The sequence below is a fragment of the Suncus etruscus genome, chromosome 3 (assembly GCF_024139225.1).
Source record: "Suncus etruscus isolate mSunEtr1 chromosome 3, mSunEtr1.pri.cur, whole genome shotgun sequence".
Classification (NCBI taxonomy): domain Eukaryota; kingdom Metazoa; phylum Chordata; class Mammalia; order Eulipotyphla; family Soricidae; genus Suncus; species Suncus etruscus.
The window spans coordinates 70,318,480-70,333,578 of NC_064850.1; the positions used below are offsets into that span (position 1 = coordinate 70,318,480).

General features: G+C 39.0%; 1 protein-coding gene and 1 pseudogene across 1 annotated transcript in view; one reads left to right on the plus strand and one right to left on the minus strand.

The window, feature by feature from the left end:
- The window catches only part of KIF27 (kinesin family member 27), a 111,155-nt gene that overhangs the window by 67,806 nt on the left and 28,250 nt on the right, over nucleotides 1–15,099 (minus strand). The window contains exons 5-9 of the mRNA XM_049770699.1: nucleotides 14,672–14,815; nucleotides 8,223–8,429; nucleotides 6,148–6,314; nucleotides 5,444–5,547; nucleotides 694–849 (exon numbers count right to left, since the gene is read on the minus strand). Of these exons, the coding sequence (XP_049626656.1) occupies nucleotides 694–849; nucleotides 5,444–5,547; nucleotides 6,148–6,314; nucleotides 8,223–8,429; nucleotides 14,672–14,815 (778 nt within the window). The remainder of the gene's footprint in view (nucleotides 1–693; nucleotides 850–5,443; nucleotides 5,548–6,147; nucleotides 6,315–8,222; nucleotides 8,430–14,671; nucleotides 14,816–15,099) is intronic.
- Nucleotides 3,538–3,898, plus strand: LOC126004228 (tubulin-specific chaperone A-like; annotated as a pseudogene).

Sequence of the window (15,099 nt, forward strand, 5' to 3'; positions counted from 1 at the left end):
CACTACATATTCCTGAGCACTGAACCAGAGTAAGCCACCAGGTGTGCCCTCCATCCCAAAAGGAAAAATAAGGTCAAAGAGATAATTCAAAGGACTGATCAGACTAAACATACACTTTGCCGGCAGGTCTCCTGAACCATGAGTAGCCTAAGCATTGATGGTTGTGCACCCCCCCAACCAAAAAGAGGGAGGCCATGGGTATGAACTATAGGAGTGCAGGCCTGCTCACCTTCCAGTACCATAGATACCTCTGTACCTCAACAGCAATAACTAAAAAAAAACTATTTAAACACATATAAAAATATATTTAAGGGGCCGGGTAGGTGGCGCTGGAGGTAAGGTGTCTGCCTTGCAAGCGCTAGCCAAGGAAGGACCTCGGTTCGATCCCCCGGCGTCCCATATGGTCCACCCAAGCCAGGGGCGATTTCTGAGCACATAGCCAGGAGTAACCCCTGAGCGTCAAACGGGTGTGGCCCAAAAACCAAAAAAAAAAATATATATATATATATATATTTAAAAGAAAATGTTCCTCTCTTAACTCTTTGCTTTTGTATTTGTAGAACATATCTTTTTACACAAAACTCCATACTAGATGAACAGTCCTCAACATCAAAAACTACACTAAACATTGCAACATCAAAAGCAATTTTAGAAGCTTTCCCTTATAAAATTTGGTTCATAGGATACTATTACCTGTTTTTATTAATTCTTTAATCAAATCCTCCTTCATCTTGATGTCAATTGTAAGTTCTCTCATTTTTTGTTTAGCTTCAGTAAGTATAAGTTCTGAATTCCTTAATTTTTGCATATTTAGCTCTTGACTCTCCCGGAGACAATCAATGTTTAAGTCTTTAAAATAAAAAATAAAATAAAATAAAAATAAATAAAATCAATGTACATATATATGCATTATATATTATTATATATTATTCAACCTAGAAAATATGGGCCATTTTTAGAATCACACAACCTACCAAGGCTGTATCAGGAAGAAATAAAGAACTTGAGAGATCAGGAATATCAGTCAGAGATAAAGTACTTGTCTTGCAGTTTCAGGACCTTAAGTTTTATTCCTGGCATTGCTTGGTACCAATAGGGATGAACCAAGAACACCAAACCTGGCATAGCCAATTGTGACAGACAGAAAGAAAGAAGAAAGAAAGGAAGGAAGGAAGGAAGGAAGGAAGGAAGGAAGGAAGGAAGGAAGGAAGGAAGGAAGGAAGGAAGGAAGGAAGGAAGGAAGGAAGGAAGGAAGGAAGGAAGGAAGGAAAGGAAAAGGAAGGGAAAAGGGAGTAGAGGAGAGGTGGAAAGAGAAGTTGGAGAGGAGTGGAGGGGGAGGAGGGAAAAGGAGAAGAGAGGAAGGGAAAGAAGAGGCAAGGATAGGAAGAGAATAGGAGAGGTGAGGAGGGGAGTAGGGAATGGAAAGGGAAGAGGAGGAAAGAGTTGTGAAAGCAGGAGTGGAGTGGAGTGGAGGAGGAGGGAGATGAAGGAAAAGAATAGAGGCTAGCAGAGGTGAGGAGAGGGTAGATGAGAGGAGAGAGGTGAGGAGAGGAAAGAAGAAAGGGTAGAGGTGAGGAGACAGGAGAGGAGAGAAGAGAGGAGAGGAAAGAGAGAAGAGAGAAAAAAGAGAAGAAAAGGGAGAGGAGAGAGAAGGGGAGAAGAGGGAGGGGTAGGGAGGGAGAAGAGAAGAGAGAAGGGAAGAAAAAAGGGAAGAGAGGAGGGAAGAAGGTGGGAGGAGAGGAAAGGAGAGGAGAGGAGAGGAGAGGGGAGGGGAGGAAAGGAGAGGGGAGGAGAGGGGAGGGGAGGGGAAGAGAAGAGAGGAGAGGGGAGGGAAGGAGAGGAGAGGAAAAAGAAAGCCTAAAAAAATAAAAAGCCTAAAAACTACAATCATTAGAGTTTTTTTTTAATTAAAAAATAAAAACAGTGGGCCCAGAGAGATAGCACAGCGGCGTTTGCCTTGCAAGCAGCCGATCCAGGACCTAAGGTGGTTGGTTCGAATCCCAGTGGCCCATATGGTCCCTCGTGCCTGCCAGGAGCTATTTCTGAGCAGACAGCCAGAAATAACCCCTGAGCAACGCCGGGTGTGGCTCAAAAACAAAAACAAAAATAAAAAATAAAAACAGTGATCAAAGTATTCCTAAGAACAAAGTCCTAAAATAGATGTTAACACCATTAATTCTACAAAGTTTCAAAGTAAAACTAATACACATACAACTACAACTCTTCTAAAAGCTAGAAAACACATGAAATACTTCCAAATGCATAGAATATCACTATAATTTAGATCGCAGTCAGAAAAGGAAAGCACAAAGAGAAAAAAACTATAGATCAATATGATCAATATCTCTGAAGAATATAGGTGCAAAATTCAACAAAATCTTGGAAAACTGAATCTAAGAGACTTATCTAGGAAAGAAAGATATGGCTGAATATAATCAAAACAATCAATGTAACACACCACAAACTGGTTATCTCAATAAAAGTGAAAAAGGTTTTGATAATATTTAAGATAAATGTATGATAAAAACACTGAAAAAACTGTGAATAAAAGGGACATGCCTCACATAATAAAGGCCATTAATGACAAATCCATAGCTGACAAGATGGAAAACAGAATACATTTCCCCTGAAAATTGAAAATTAGAGGGACATAATGGGGAATGAGGAGTTTCTTTAGAGGTGGGACAGCACTGAACCTCTGGTGGAGGAGTGGTGAGAATGATAGAGAGGTGCGAAGCTAAGCCTCTGAAATTCTATGACACCATAAGCTAGTGTTAGATAAGTCAACAACAACAATAAAATAGTTATACAGAAATAGATCTCAGCTGAAGAATATCTGTCTGACATATGCTGAGGCCATTGTGTTCAATTACTGGCAATGAAAAAGAAAAAAAAGTTTTAGGGGATAAGAGACTGACACTTGGGCCAACTTGAGTTGCTCCTCCCCTCTCCAATATGGTCCCCTGAGCCTTGCCAGAAGTGATCCATAAATGCAAATCCCTGAGTAACATCAGGAATGTTCCTCACAAAAAAAGTTAAAAAGTAAAATTAAAGGGGGCGGAGAGATACCATGGAGGTAGGGTGTTGGCTTTGCATGCAGGAGGACAGTCGTTCAAATCCCAGCATCCCATATGGTCCCTGGAGCCTACCAGGAGCAATTTCTGAGTGTAGAGTCAGGAGTAACCCCTGAGCGCTGGCGGGTGTGACCCAAAAACCAAAAAAAAAAAAAAAGTAAAAGTAAAGAAACAAAACAAAAATAAAATTATCTGCTCAAAGAAATGATAAAAACAGTAGGTTTAGGAAGGGCCAAAGTGAGAGTATATTGTATAAGATGTTTCTCTTACATGCAGCTGATCTGGGTTAATTCCTCAGCACCACATATGGTGCCAAAAGTACTACCAGGAGAGATCCCTACACACAACCAGATGTGGCCTAATTACCCACTCCCCCCCTCTGCAAAAAAAAAAAAAAAAAAGGGAAAAGATCACTCCAAGCTGACTGGCTCTCTGCCTCTCCTTCTGTGGCACTCTAGAGACAATGACTGATCCTCACATGACACATATCAAGATCAAAACTGGCGTGGTAGAGTGACTGGTCAAAGAAAAAGTAATGTATGGAAAAAAAGTCAAACAAGAAGGAAAAATCGAAAAGATGAAAGTGGAAGATGGTGAAAATTATGCCATTTTAAAACAGGCTGAGATCCTGAAGGAGTCCCTCGTGATGATCTCAAACTGCCGGCATAGGCTGGAAGCCACATATACTGACTGACCTGCAGATACTAGAGTGTGAAAAAACTGAGGAAGTGAAGAAGTAAGGAAGTGTGAAAAACTGAGTGGAAGAAACTGAGGAATATAAAGAAGCACGATCAGTACTAGATTCAGTGAAATTAGAAGCATGAAGACTTTCTATACATGATGTTTTTAGGCATTGTATTCTGGAATCCATTTTTTGACCACTGCTAGTAGTAAGAGTATGTGATTCTTTTCTGCAGTTCCATTTTTTTTGCCTAATTTAATGTCAAATAAATAAATTCATCTAAAATGTTTATTTCATACTTTATAAAATCAAACTTTTATCATTAACTTACTATCAAATCATAAATATTTCTAACATAACTAAAGTCTATTTGAAGTTTAGATACTTGCCTCATAACTGGATTGAGTGAAAAAGAGTACTTTTTTTTTTTAGTAAAAATCCAATTTTTATTAGCTTCTGAATAAAGTACAACTTTCTATTAAAAATAAAGAAGAAAGAAAACGAAGAGAAAGGCAAAGTGTAATTCCCCAGGGGACTGCATGGTCCTCTAAGCATTGCCAGGTATGCTCCCATAAAAGAAAAGAAAAAGGGAAGGGAATGAGAGGAGGGTGAAGGGAAATGAAGAGACAGGAAGATAAAGAGAGAGGAAAGAAAAATGGATGAGAAGAGGAGGAAAAGGAAGGAAAAATAGATGAGGAAAGGAGAAAGGAAGGAGAAATGGAAAGAGAAGAGGAGGAAGAGAAGGAAGAGGAGAAAGGAAGAAGAAAGAAGAAGGAGGTGGAGGGGGCCGGGCGGTGGCGCTAAAGGTAAGGTGCCTGACTTGCCTGCGCTAGCCTTGGACGGACCGCAGTTCGATCCCCCGGTGTCCCATATGGTCCCCCAAGCCAGGAGCAACTTCTGAGCACATAGCCAGGAGTAACCCCTGAGCGTTACCGGGTGTGGCCCAAAAACAAAAAAAAAACAAAACACAAAAACCAAAAAAAAAAAAGGAGGAGGAGGAGGAACAGGAAGAGGAGGAAGAGGAAGAGGAGGAAAGAAGAAAGAAAGAAGAAGAAAAGAAGAAAGAAGGAAGAAGAAAGAAGGAAGAAGATGAAAGAAGAGAGAAGGAAGAAGAAGAAGAAGAAGAAGAAGAAGAAGAAGAAGAAGAAGAAGAAGAAGAAGAAGAAGAAGAAGAAGGAGAAGAAGGAGGAGGAGGAGGAGGAAGAGGGGGGGAGGAGGAGGAGGAAGAGTAGGAGGAGGAGGAGAAGGAGAAGGAGAAGGAGGAGGAGGAGGAGAAGAAGAGCCTAGTAGATTAATGTTGCTCTATATCAAACACATCACTAAGGGCAGCTATCTGATCTAGAGTAGTAACATAGCCATATATAAACTGTATGTCTGTTAAATTTTCAATATACAATGCATATTCATTCAGGTTAAAATATAAAATATCCATTTATAGTTATTTAGACACTTAGCTTATAATGTGATTCCAAGTTCATCTGTAGAAACAAAGAATTTATTAAGAAGTAAAGATATATAAAATTATAAAGGTAAAATATTAAAACTTAAAAGAAATGTTATTAAGCAGGAAAGGCCTCCTAATATGTTCCCATCTTTAAGGATTTCTCAATGCTCCTTAAATTATTGCTAAGAAAAACAAATGTTTTATGAACATTAGTAGTCTAATTACTTGAGAAAGTCTGTGTACCTTCATTCTCCAACCTTGACTTTTGTGTCTGATCTTGAATATTGTTCAGTTCAACAAGAGAACAAACAGAGCCTGGCTTTCGATGCCATGAGTGACTTGCAGGCCTAAAAATAAACAAATAAGTCAGGATTCAAAGGTAATTTTTCTGATTGGTCTGTTCACACATGTCAAAAAGAAAAGGTGGCAGTTAAAATTTATGAATTCTACAAGATAAATAAATTTTAGTAATATTATTCAAAACAGAAAGCTAGGACACAACAAAAAACTGTTGCTACTGTGGCAGTAGTAACAGAAAATCCAAGAACATTATCTCTGAAAACTAAATCCAATGAATATGAATACTCTAAATCCAATTGTTTGCAACTGTAAGATTGATGACTTTTGTCAAAATACTTGTTTTATTACATGTAAGTAAGAAAACTTATTAGCAAAAACTATCTACACCTATTTAAAAATACTCTTTAAGTGCTGGGATGTGGTGTAGTGGCACAGCACTTACTTTGCATGTGTGAGGCCCTAAGTTTGATATTTGGTAGCACATGGTCCCCTGAGTATTGGCAGAAGCAATCTCTAAGCATTAAACTAAGAGTAGCCCTGAAACACTGCCAGGTATGACCCAAAAAGTAATGAAAGATATACTTTAACTTTAAAATATATATATATATATATCACAAGTTTATTAAATCAGTCTATACTTAACATACCTAGTTTGAGATTTCTCTTGCCCTTCTGACTCTTCATCACTATTATCAGAAAATTGACAGTGTAGGACTTCATCTTGTTCCTCTAAGTGACCCAGCAGCATCTGACTTCGTGTTCGAAATCCAGCAACTACTTGATCCAGGGAGTATACAGAAGGACTTGTGTAGACCTTACAAGTGATTCCCCCAACCCAACAAAACAAACACAATTTTATATTAATCCTATTTTTCAAAATGTATATATGAAGTTACAGTGAAAGTATGCATGCACACACCCCCACTACACTTAAAATCTTATTTTTTACTACTACTGTGCCTCAAGGACACATACTTCTTTCAGAATTTGTATAAATCTTTCTCCTCTTCTAGAAAGTTCTTCCAACCTCTGTGATAGCTTTTAAGAAAACAGTATTAACAATGAAACTAGAGGCCAGAGAGATAGCATGGAGGTAAGGCATTTGCCTTTCATGCAGAAGGTCATCGGTTCAAATCCTGGTGTCCCATATGGTCCCCCGTGCCTACCAGGAGTAATTTCTGAGCATGGAGACAGGAGTAACCCCTGAGCACTGCCGGATGTGACCCAAAAACCACACACACACAAAAAAATGAAACTAAAAAGAGATGTGAAAGTTCTTTCACACTTTCTAAAACATAACAGTACTATGTACTTTAAATATTACTGTGAAAGACTTGTAATTCATGTTGATCACAATAAAAATTATTAAAAAAAGAAGAGTGTGACAATAATACCCAACAACAACAGAGATGAGGGTCAAGAGAACTGGTCCATAGTAGAAAGCTTGTCACAGAGTGGGGAGTGCAATTAGAGAAGAGAAGTGACCACTAGTTGGAAATAATCACTCAGGACAAAAACTGTACTGAAAATGTAAAAAATGTAAAGTGATACGCATGAAATACCTTCAGTAACAATATCACAAACCACATTGCATAAAAGGAAACAAGGAAGGAAGGGAGACAGAACAAAAATGTCTGACAGAGGCAGATGGGAAGGGAGGGCAGGAAGGAAACTGGGAACATTGATTATAGGAAATGAGCACATGTGAAGAAATGGGTGGTAGACACTATATGCCTTAAATTTAATAATGAACAACTTTGTAACTGTATCTCGTGGTGCTGCAATTGAAACATTTATATATACATATACATATACACACAACGCACACATATAAGACACAGTCCCAAAAAAACTGATGCAGAGAAAGCAGCAGCAGAATCCTTTTTTTTTTTCCTCAGCCAAACCCGGTGATGCTCAGGGGTTACTCCTGACTCTGCGCTCAGAAATCGCTCCTGGCTTGGGGGACCATATGGGATGCCAGGGGATCAAACTGCGGTCCATCCTAGGCTAGCACGTGCAAGGCAGATGCCTTACTGCTTGCACCACTGCTCTGGCCCCAGCAGAGTCCTTTTTATGATTCAGAAGTGCCATTTTCACAACCCAAGTAATGCACCCAGAAAAAGCCATGACCACTCCACTTTGCTCTGTAGCTGTCAGAAGAGATGAAGTCATGAAATTTTCCTATACATGGATGTACATGGAATCTATTATGCTGAGTGAAATAAGTCAGAGGGAGAGAGATAGATGCAGAATAGTCTCACTCATCTATGGGTTTTAAGAAAAACAAAAGACATTTTTGCAAAAATTCTCAGAGACAAAAGAGAGGAGGGCTGGAAGTCCCAGCTCACGACATGAAGCTCACCACAAAGTGGTGAGTGCAGTTAGAGAAATAACTGCACTGAGAACTATCATAACAATGTGAATGAATGAGGGAAGTTGAAAGCCTGTGTAGAGCACAGGCGGGGGGTGGGCTGGGGAGGAGGGAGACTTGGTACAATGGTGATGGGAATGTTGCACTGGTGAAGGGGGGGTGTTCTTTACATGACTGAAACCCAACTACAATCATATTTGTAATCAAGGTGTTTAAATAAAGATATAAAAAAAAGAAAGATCCATAAAATCAAGCCCCCTGAAGCTTGTTAAGACTATATAAACACACAGCAATATTATCTATATTTGTTTTTAAATCCCAAAGTAAAAAAGGGTGGTGATAATACTTTACCTTCCTGGAATTTGATCTTGCTGGAATATAAATATAATGCCCCAAAAGAGTATCAAATGATACAGAATATGGTCTTTTTTCAGGTATTTTGGCATCTGGTCCATCTCCACAAGTTTCCTTGACTGAAGAAGTCATTGACAGATTAAGTTTTTTTAGTTCTTCACTGAGCTGGTCCACAAGAAGTTGTTGTTCTATTATTTTTTCAGTCTTTGTGAAAGAGAATTTTTAAAATAGAAAACTCAATACATGTGTAGATTATGATTAAAAATAAACTATACATTGATAAAGAGTTATAATTACCTTAAGAGTAAACTATAATTTCATTTACCCAAGACCAGTCTTACGGCCTCAGTATTCAAGGGCCTCAGGTTTGCTCCCTATTGCCAGGAGCAATCCTCTGCACTGAGTTGGGAGTAGTCCTTGTGTACTAGCAGGTATGATCCAAAACCCAAAAGCCAAAAAAAAAAAAAAAAAAAAAAGAATCAACTACTAAAAGAAAACACCAATATACTGAAGCACTCTGGTTTTTGTTTGTTTGTTTGTTGAGGGCCACACCCAGTGGTGTTCAGGTTTCACTCCTGGCTCTGCTCTCAGGATTCACCCCTGGTAGGCTCAGGGGACCATATGGGATGCCAGGAATCTAACCCGGGTCAAGTGTGCATGCAAGGCAAATGCCCTATCCATTGTGCTATTTATTGATCTGGCCCCAGATTATTTTATTTTGATAATACCTTGAACAGTCTGTGTGAAACCTACAAAGCAACAAGAGACAAGAAAGTTAAAAAAGTAGAGAAATAGGGCTGAAGTAATAGTATATCAATTAGGATATGTGCCTTCCACAAGGCCAGCCCTTGATCTCTACCAATCCCAAGTGGGCATACCCATCCATGCTCAAGGGTAACTTTTGGCTCTGCACTAAAGCATCACTCCTGGTAGGTTTGAGGTACCAAACAAAGTGCCGAGGATTGAACCTTGGTCTGCCACACACCAGGCAAGCACTTTACCCACTATACTATTTCTCTGGCCCCAACATAACTCTTATACCCAAAAATATATACCAAACTTGCTCAAATTAAGTTAAAAATCAGAAACCCCAAAAGAAAGTGCAGCAAAAGAACTGAATGAGATCAAACCAGACCAAGTTATTTCTATATTACATGTGGCTGACCTGGATCCAATCCCTGGCACTCCATATGGTCTCCTGAACTCACCGAGAATGATCTCCAAGCAGAGAGCCAGGAGTAAGTCCTAAGCATCACTAGGTGTGACCCTTACAAAATCATTTTTATTTAAAAAAATTTCGAAATATTTTTATTAGAAAAAAAAAACACAGAACCAACAAGTATTTTACAAAGGGTGTGCAGGGTCCTGATGGAATAATCTGGCAGTACTGTATGCCTGAAACACTAGTATTTAGAGTATTATAAGTCACTGTACCAAATTAAAAAAATAAATGGGTGAAAAAGATAGCAGGAGGCAACCAGGGCTAGAGACACTAAGTGTTGGAGTATATTCATGGCTTCTGTGAAAAATAGAGCTCTCTAATCCCATGAACCCCTCATGGCATAACCAGGTGAGTGTATAGCAGCCCACCGAGAACCAACAGGGATGACTTTGGTAATTCCCAGTAGCACTGGGCAGAATGCAAAGTTATCAAATCTATGCTGGGCCAAGTATCTCTGGATGTGGCTCCCAGGTCTCTTAAGTGCCACCAATAGTTATCCATATAGCAAGAAAAAACTACCCTATTCACTGGGGGAAAGTGGATTAAAGTCCCAAAATAATAAAAAATTTAAAAATTAATGGAAATTAGCCAACACAGGGAGAAAGCAACAACCACAGTGATGAAGCAAAAACAAACTAAAAAGTTTAGCACTATTTGTTACAGTTGAATATTAACTTATCCTAATACTTTAGCAAGTCAACTCTAGGCAGAGATTCAAAAGAAATGTCTTAGGGGCCTGAGAGATAGTACAGAAGATGAGCAGCTTGCCTTGCACGCTGTCAACCCATGCTTGATCATTGGCACAACCATGTGTGCCACAGCCAAGAAGGAAATGGTCCCCTAAGCATAGCCACAATTGATCCCTGAGTGCAGATCCAGGAGCAAGTCCTGAGTACCACTGGGTATGCACTCCATCCACAAAAAAATTTTTTTTCCCTCTAGAAGCTCTGAAGAGCTGAATAATAGCAGCTGAGAAAATTATTCCAAGGCTCCAAGAAAACATGGATAACCTCTAGAAAACAGAAGATGGAATAAAGTCTGAACAGAACAGAGATCTAAGAGATGAGCTGTAGACAAACAATATAAGAATCATGAGTCTCAGAACTGAAACAATAGTGAGTGGGTAGGGCGTCTTTTCTGCATGTAGCAGACCAGGGTTCAATCCCCTTGCATCCAATATAATCACCTGAGCGCCACCAGGAGTAAATCCTTGAGTGCAGAGACAAGAGTAAGTTCTGATTACCATCAAATGTAGCACAAAAACAAAAAGAAAAATGATCACAGTCCCTGAGGACTTCAGAGGAAAGTTTGATGAATAGTTGACAAATACATGCAGACACCCAGATCCAAGAAGCATGAAAATAAACCCAAATAGAAAAACTCTTAGACACACTACATTCAGAATGACAAAAGCTAAGAAAGAGACAAAATATTGAAAGCGGAAATACTAAAATAGGAATTTCCATATAAAAGAAAGCCCATAAAATTCACAGAAAGTGAGACTGAGAGAAAAGAGAATGGAGGGATACAGTATAAAAACCAATGAAATGAACATATCACCAAGAATAGTCTACCCATCTAGATTATCATTTAGATTTGAAAGAATGATAGAGATTCATAAACAGGCATTAATGGTCTTGAAATTAACTGTGCAAGAAGTATTAAAGGAGCTTTTTAGGGCCAGTGCTATAGTACAACTAGTAGGTCCTTGTCTTACATGCTGTCAACCCAGGTTCCATCCCCAGCATCCCATATGGTCCCCAGAAATGATTCCTAAGAACAAAGCGAGGAGTAACACATGAGCAGCTGGGTGTAGCCAAAAAGAAAAAATAGGGAAAGGAGCTTCTTTAAAAGATCCAACACACTTCTCTGTACATGGCACTGGGTATGACACTCACGGCACTATCTTTCTCATTACTAAATTTAGAAAGGTATTTTAAATTTAATCCTAGCTTGTGAAGGAATTTTATTTCTTGTGAAGGAATTTTATACAATTTCAATAACAAATTAATGTCCCATATTAGATGTTCTGCATCTGATAAAGATGATTCCTATAAAGATTTTTAGTATTGTATTTTACATACTAATGAAGTCATTTAAGCAGTATCTATAAAAAATATTTTCTCTTATTTTTGGATTTTGTACCACACCCACTGAGGATCTGGAAATCTTCCTGGGTCTGCCCTCAGGGTTCACTCCTGGTGATGTTTGGGGGGCCATACGGGATGCCAGAGATTGAACCTGGGTTGGCTGCATGCAAGGCAAATGCCTGCCCCGCTGTGCTGTCACCCCAGCCCCAATATTTTCTAATAAAAAGTCAATCTTTCCATCGCGACCGCGGTTCGATCCCCCGGTGTCCCATATGGTCCCCCCAAGCCAGGGCATTTCTGAGCGCTTAGCCAGGAGTAACCCCTGAGCGCTGCTGGGTGTGACCAAAAAACAAAAAAACAAAAAACAAAAAGTCAATCTTTCCTTTCTTCAGATAAAATATAGTACTATTGAGATTTTCTACTTTAAATTTTCTTAATTATCTTCAGTGTTATTTTTTTTTTTTTTTTTTTTTTTGGTTTTTGGGCCACACCCGGTGACGCTCAGGGGTTACTCCTGGCTATGCGCTCAGAAGTTGCTCCTGGCTTGGGGGACCATATGGGACGCCGGGGGATCGAACCGCGGTCCGTCTCCTAGGCTAGCGCAGGTAAGGCAGGCACCTTACCTCGAGCGCCACCGCCCGGCCCCATCTTCAGTGTTATTAAATTTTACATTTAAAGAATTTATCAAGGGCTGGAGAGATAGCATACCAGTATGGCATTTGCCTTGCATGCAGCTGACCCAGAACGTATGGTGGTTCGATTCCCGGCATCCCATAAGGTCCCCCGAACCTGCCAGGAGTGATTTTTTTTTATAATAATAATTTTTATTTTGACCAAGGTGGATTATATATCTTTCACAGTAATATTTTAGGTACATATTAACATTGAATCAGGGGATTCCCATCACCAAAGTTGTCCTCCCTCCACCCCCGTTCCCAGCTTGCATCCCATATCTCTCTCCCTTATCCCCTGGGCTGCTAGTATAAGTAGTCCCCTCTGTGTCTAGCTTGTTGTAGATTGAGTATCGATTCTTTTGTTATTGGCTTTGGATTTAATGTTAAAGTCTGATCATTTTTATTACTACTTAGTGATCATACAACTGTTTGGTCTTGGTACCCTCCATTATTTCCCCTTCAATTTGAGAGGCGGAGCAAGATGGTTCAAGTTATGTGATTTGTTTGAAGAGAAGAAAAGCAATAAAATGGAGTAAAAATCAAGCAAGCTGAAAATGGGTGGAGTTCTTAGAGGCTCTCAACATCAGTTTGAGAGAAGAAAGGGAAAAGGGAAGAGAAACACCACAGCAATACAAAAAGAATAATCAAACAAAAAATCCAATGAGCACTACAGCAATAAAGACAAGGACTGCATAACAATCTCAGTCCTGAAATAAAAACAAAGTGGAGTGCAAAAAAAAAAAAAAAAGTGAAAACAACAATAACAAAACTAAAGACCAAAAAAAAAAAAAATTAAATAAAATAAAAAAATTCTTTTGTGCTGCTTCTTTACCCCTCCTCCCCCATAGGCACAGTAAGTATTGGAGAAATTAGAGTGGGAATTCCCTTGGCCTAAGAGATACAGTGTTTCTCCACCCTTGAAGTATACTGTCATGGAAATAACTACAGACTCCTTTTGTTCATATAGTCTCCCTTAGATCCAGGAGCGATTTTTGAACTCAGAGCCAGGAGTAACCCCAGAGTGCCGCCGGGCATGACACAAAAACCAAAAAAGAAAACAAAACAAACAAACGAAAAGGGTTTATATACTTCATGTAAACTAAAATATGTTAGAATAAAATTATACATAATAATTCTTTAAATTTTTATAACTCTATAAAATGATTAAAAATGATTAAGTTTAAAAAACTTTCCATTACCAACCTATCATTGATTTACAATTTTGTGGAATTTAAGATTAGTTCTATTGATCTATGTGTGTAGATGTTGCCACTTTTATACACACACACAAATATCTTCCTAATGTGGAATAAAAAAAATTTAAAAAATGATCAAAGTCATTGCAACTGAAGATGTTGTCTATAGACCTGACCTTACATGTTGGGAGAGTTCTTAGGATCACTGGTGGAGCAAAGCAGGCTCTCTGGTGATGAGTCTTGGAATGACATAAGCAATGAAAGGTGTGATGAACAGTATCCTAAACCCAGATACCTCATTAAAAAGATTTTTATAATGATTAAAGGTATTCTTTAGAGGATAGGAGTGTGGCTCAGTAGTAGACTACTTGCCTTGCATATGTAAAGCCCTGGGTTTGAATTCCAGCATCCCTAAAAACTATATAAATAAAATTAACTCAGTGGAAAGAAAGGGAGCCTAGTCAAGTATATCTAGGAATATACTATGTCTTACACTTCAGGCATAGTCATTCTAATAGTAGCAATGCTAAAATTAAAGTTTTAACAAAGCTAGAAAGCAAATAAAGGGCAAAAAGAGTGCAACAGTATGGTGCTGGATCTTGCACACAATCAACCTGAATATAATCCTTGGCACTACATATGATTCTCCAAGCTTCCTAAGCACAGTGCCAAAAATAAGCTCTGTACACAGCTGAGTGTGGGCCAAACTCTCATACCACCCAAAAAAGAAAGTCAAGATTAATTAACTTCATAGGCTTAAATTATGGGGCCAGAGGAATAGGCATTTTTCCTTCACACAGTAGACCCAGTGTGCTGCTATTTTCAATCCCCGGCACCGCATTTTGTCCTCTGAGCCAGCCAGGGTGTAGAGTGCAGAGCCAGGAATAACCTCAACATTACTGGGTTTGGACAAAAAAATTTTAAATAAGTTTAAATTACATATTTACATAACTGAAGTAAATTTGGAAAAAATAACCTTAACATGATTTACAAATTCCTTGTGTCTGTGAAACAGAAGTTGAGCTAATAATAAAAAATGGCCTCCCTGAGCCAGGAAGATAGCTCAATGGTGAAAGTAAATGCTTTGCATGTGGAAAGCCTGGGTTCAATCCATGCAGGTGTGCCTCTGCAACCATAGATAGCAATCCCCTGAGCATCTTAACCCTTCCACCCCTGCAAATGAAGTTCCTCTTCTAGTTAGGTATTATTAAAAGCATACTATCTCAAACAGATCTACGGAACTAGATATATATAGAAGTAATACCTGAAATCTATTCACATTTTGTGCTTCTTTCAAAGATAGAATATGTCCTTTGTTTTCCTGTGTCATTACTTGCATTTGATTCTTTAATTCCTTCACCTCTTGTTCCTTCTGAGTAAATAATGCTTCATCAGCATCAAGAGCACACTAGAAGGGATGAAAGCATAAGAAAGATAAAGCATGGGAAATGCTTGAGAGTCTACATAACAAAAAGTAGGTGTTTTAATGATGGTTTACTTATGTTAATTTTTTCTTTTTTTTTTTTTTGTGTGTGTGTGTGTGGTTTTTGGATCACACCCAGCAGTGCTTAGGGGTCACTCCTGGCTCCATGCTCGGAAATTGCTCCTGGCAGGCACGGGGGACCATATGGGACGCTGGGATTCGAACTGATGACCTTCTGCATGAAAGGCAAATGCCTTACCTCCATGCTA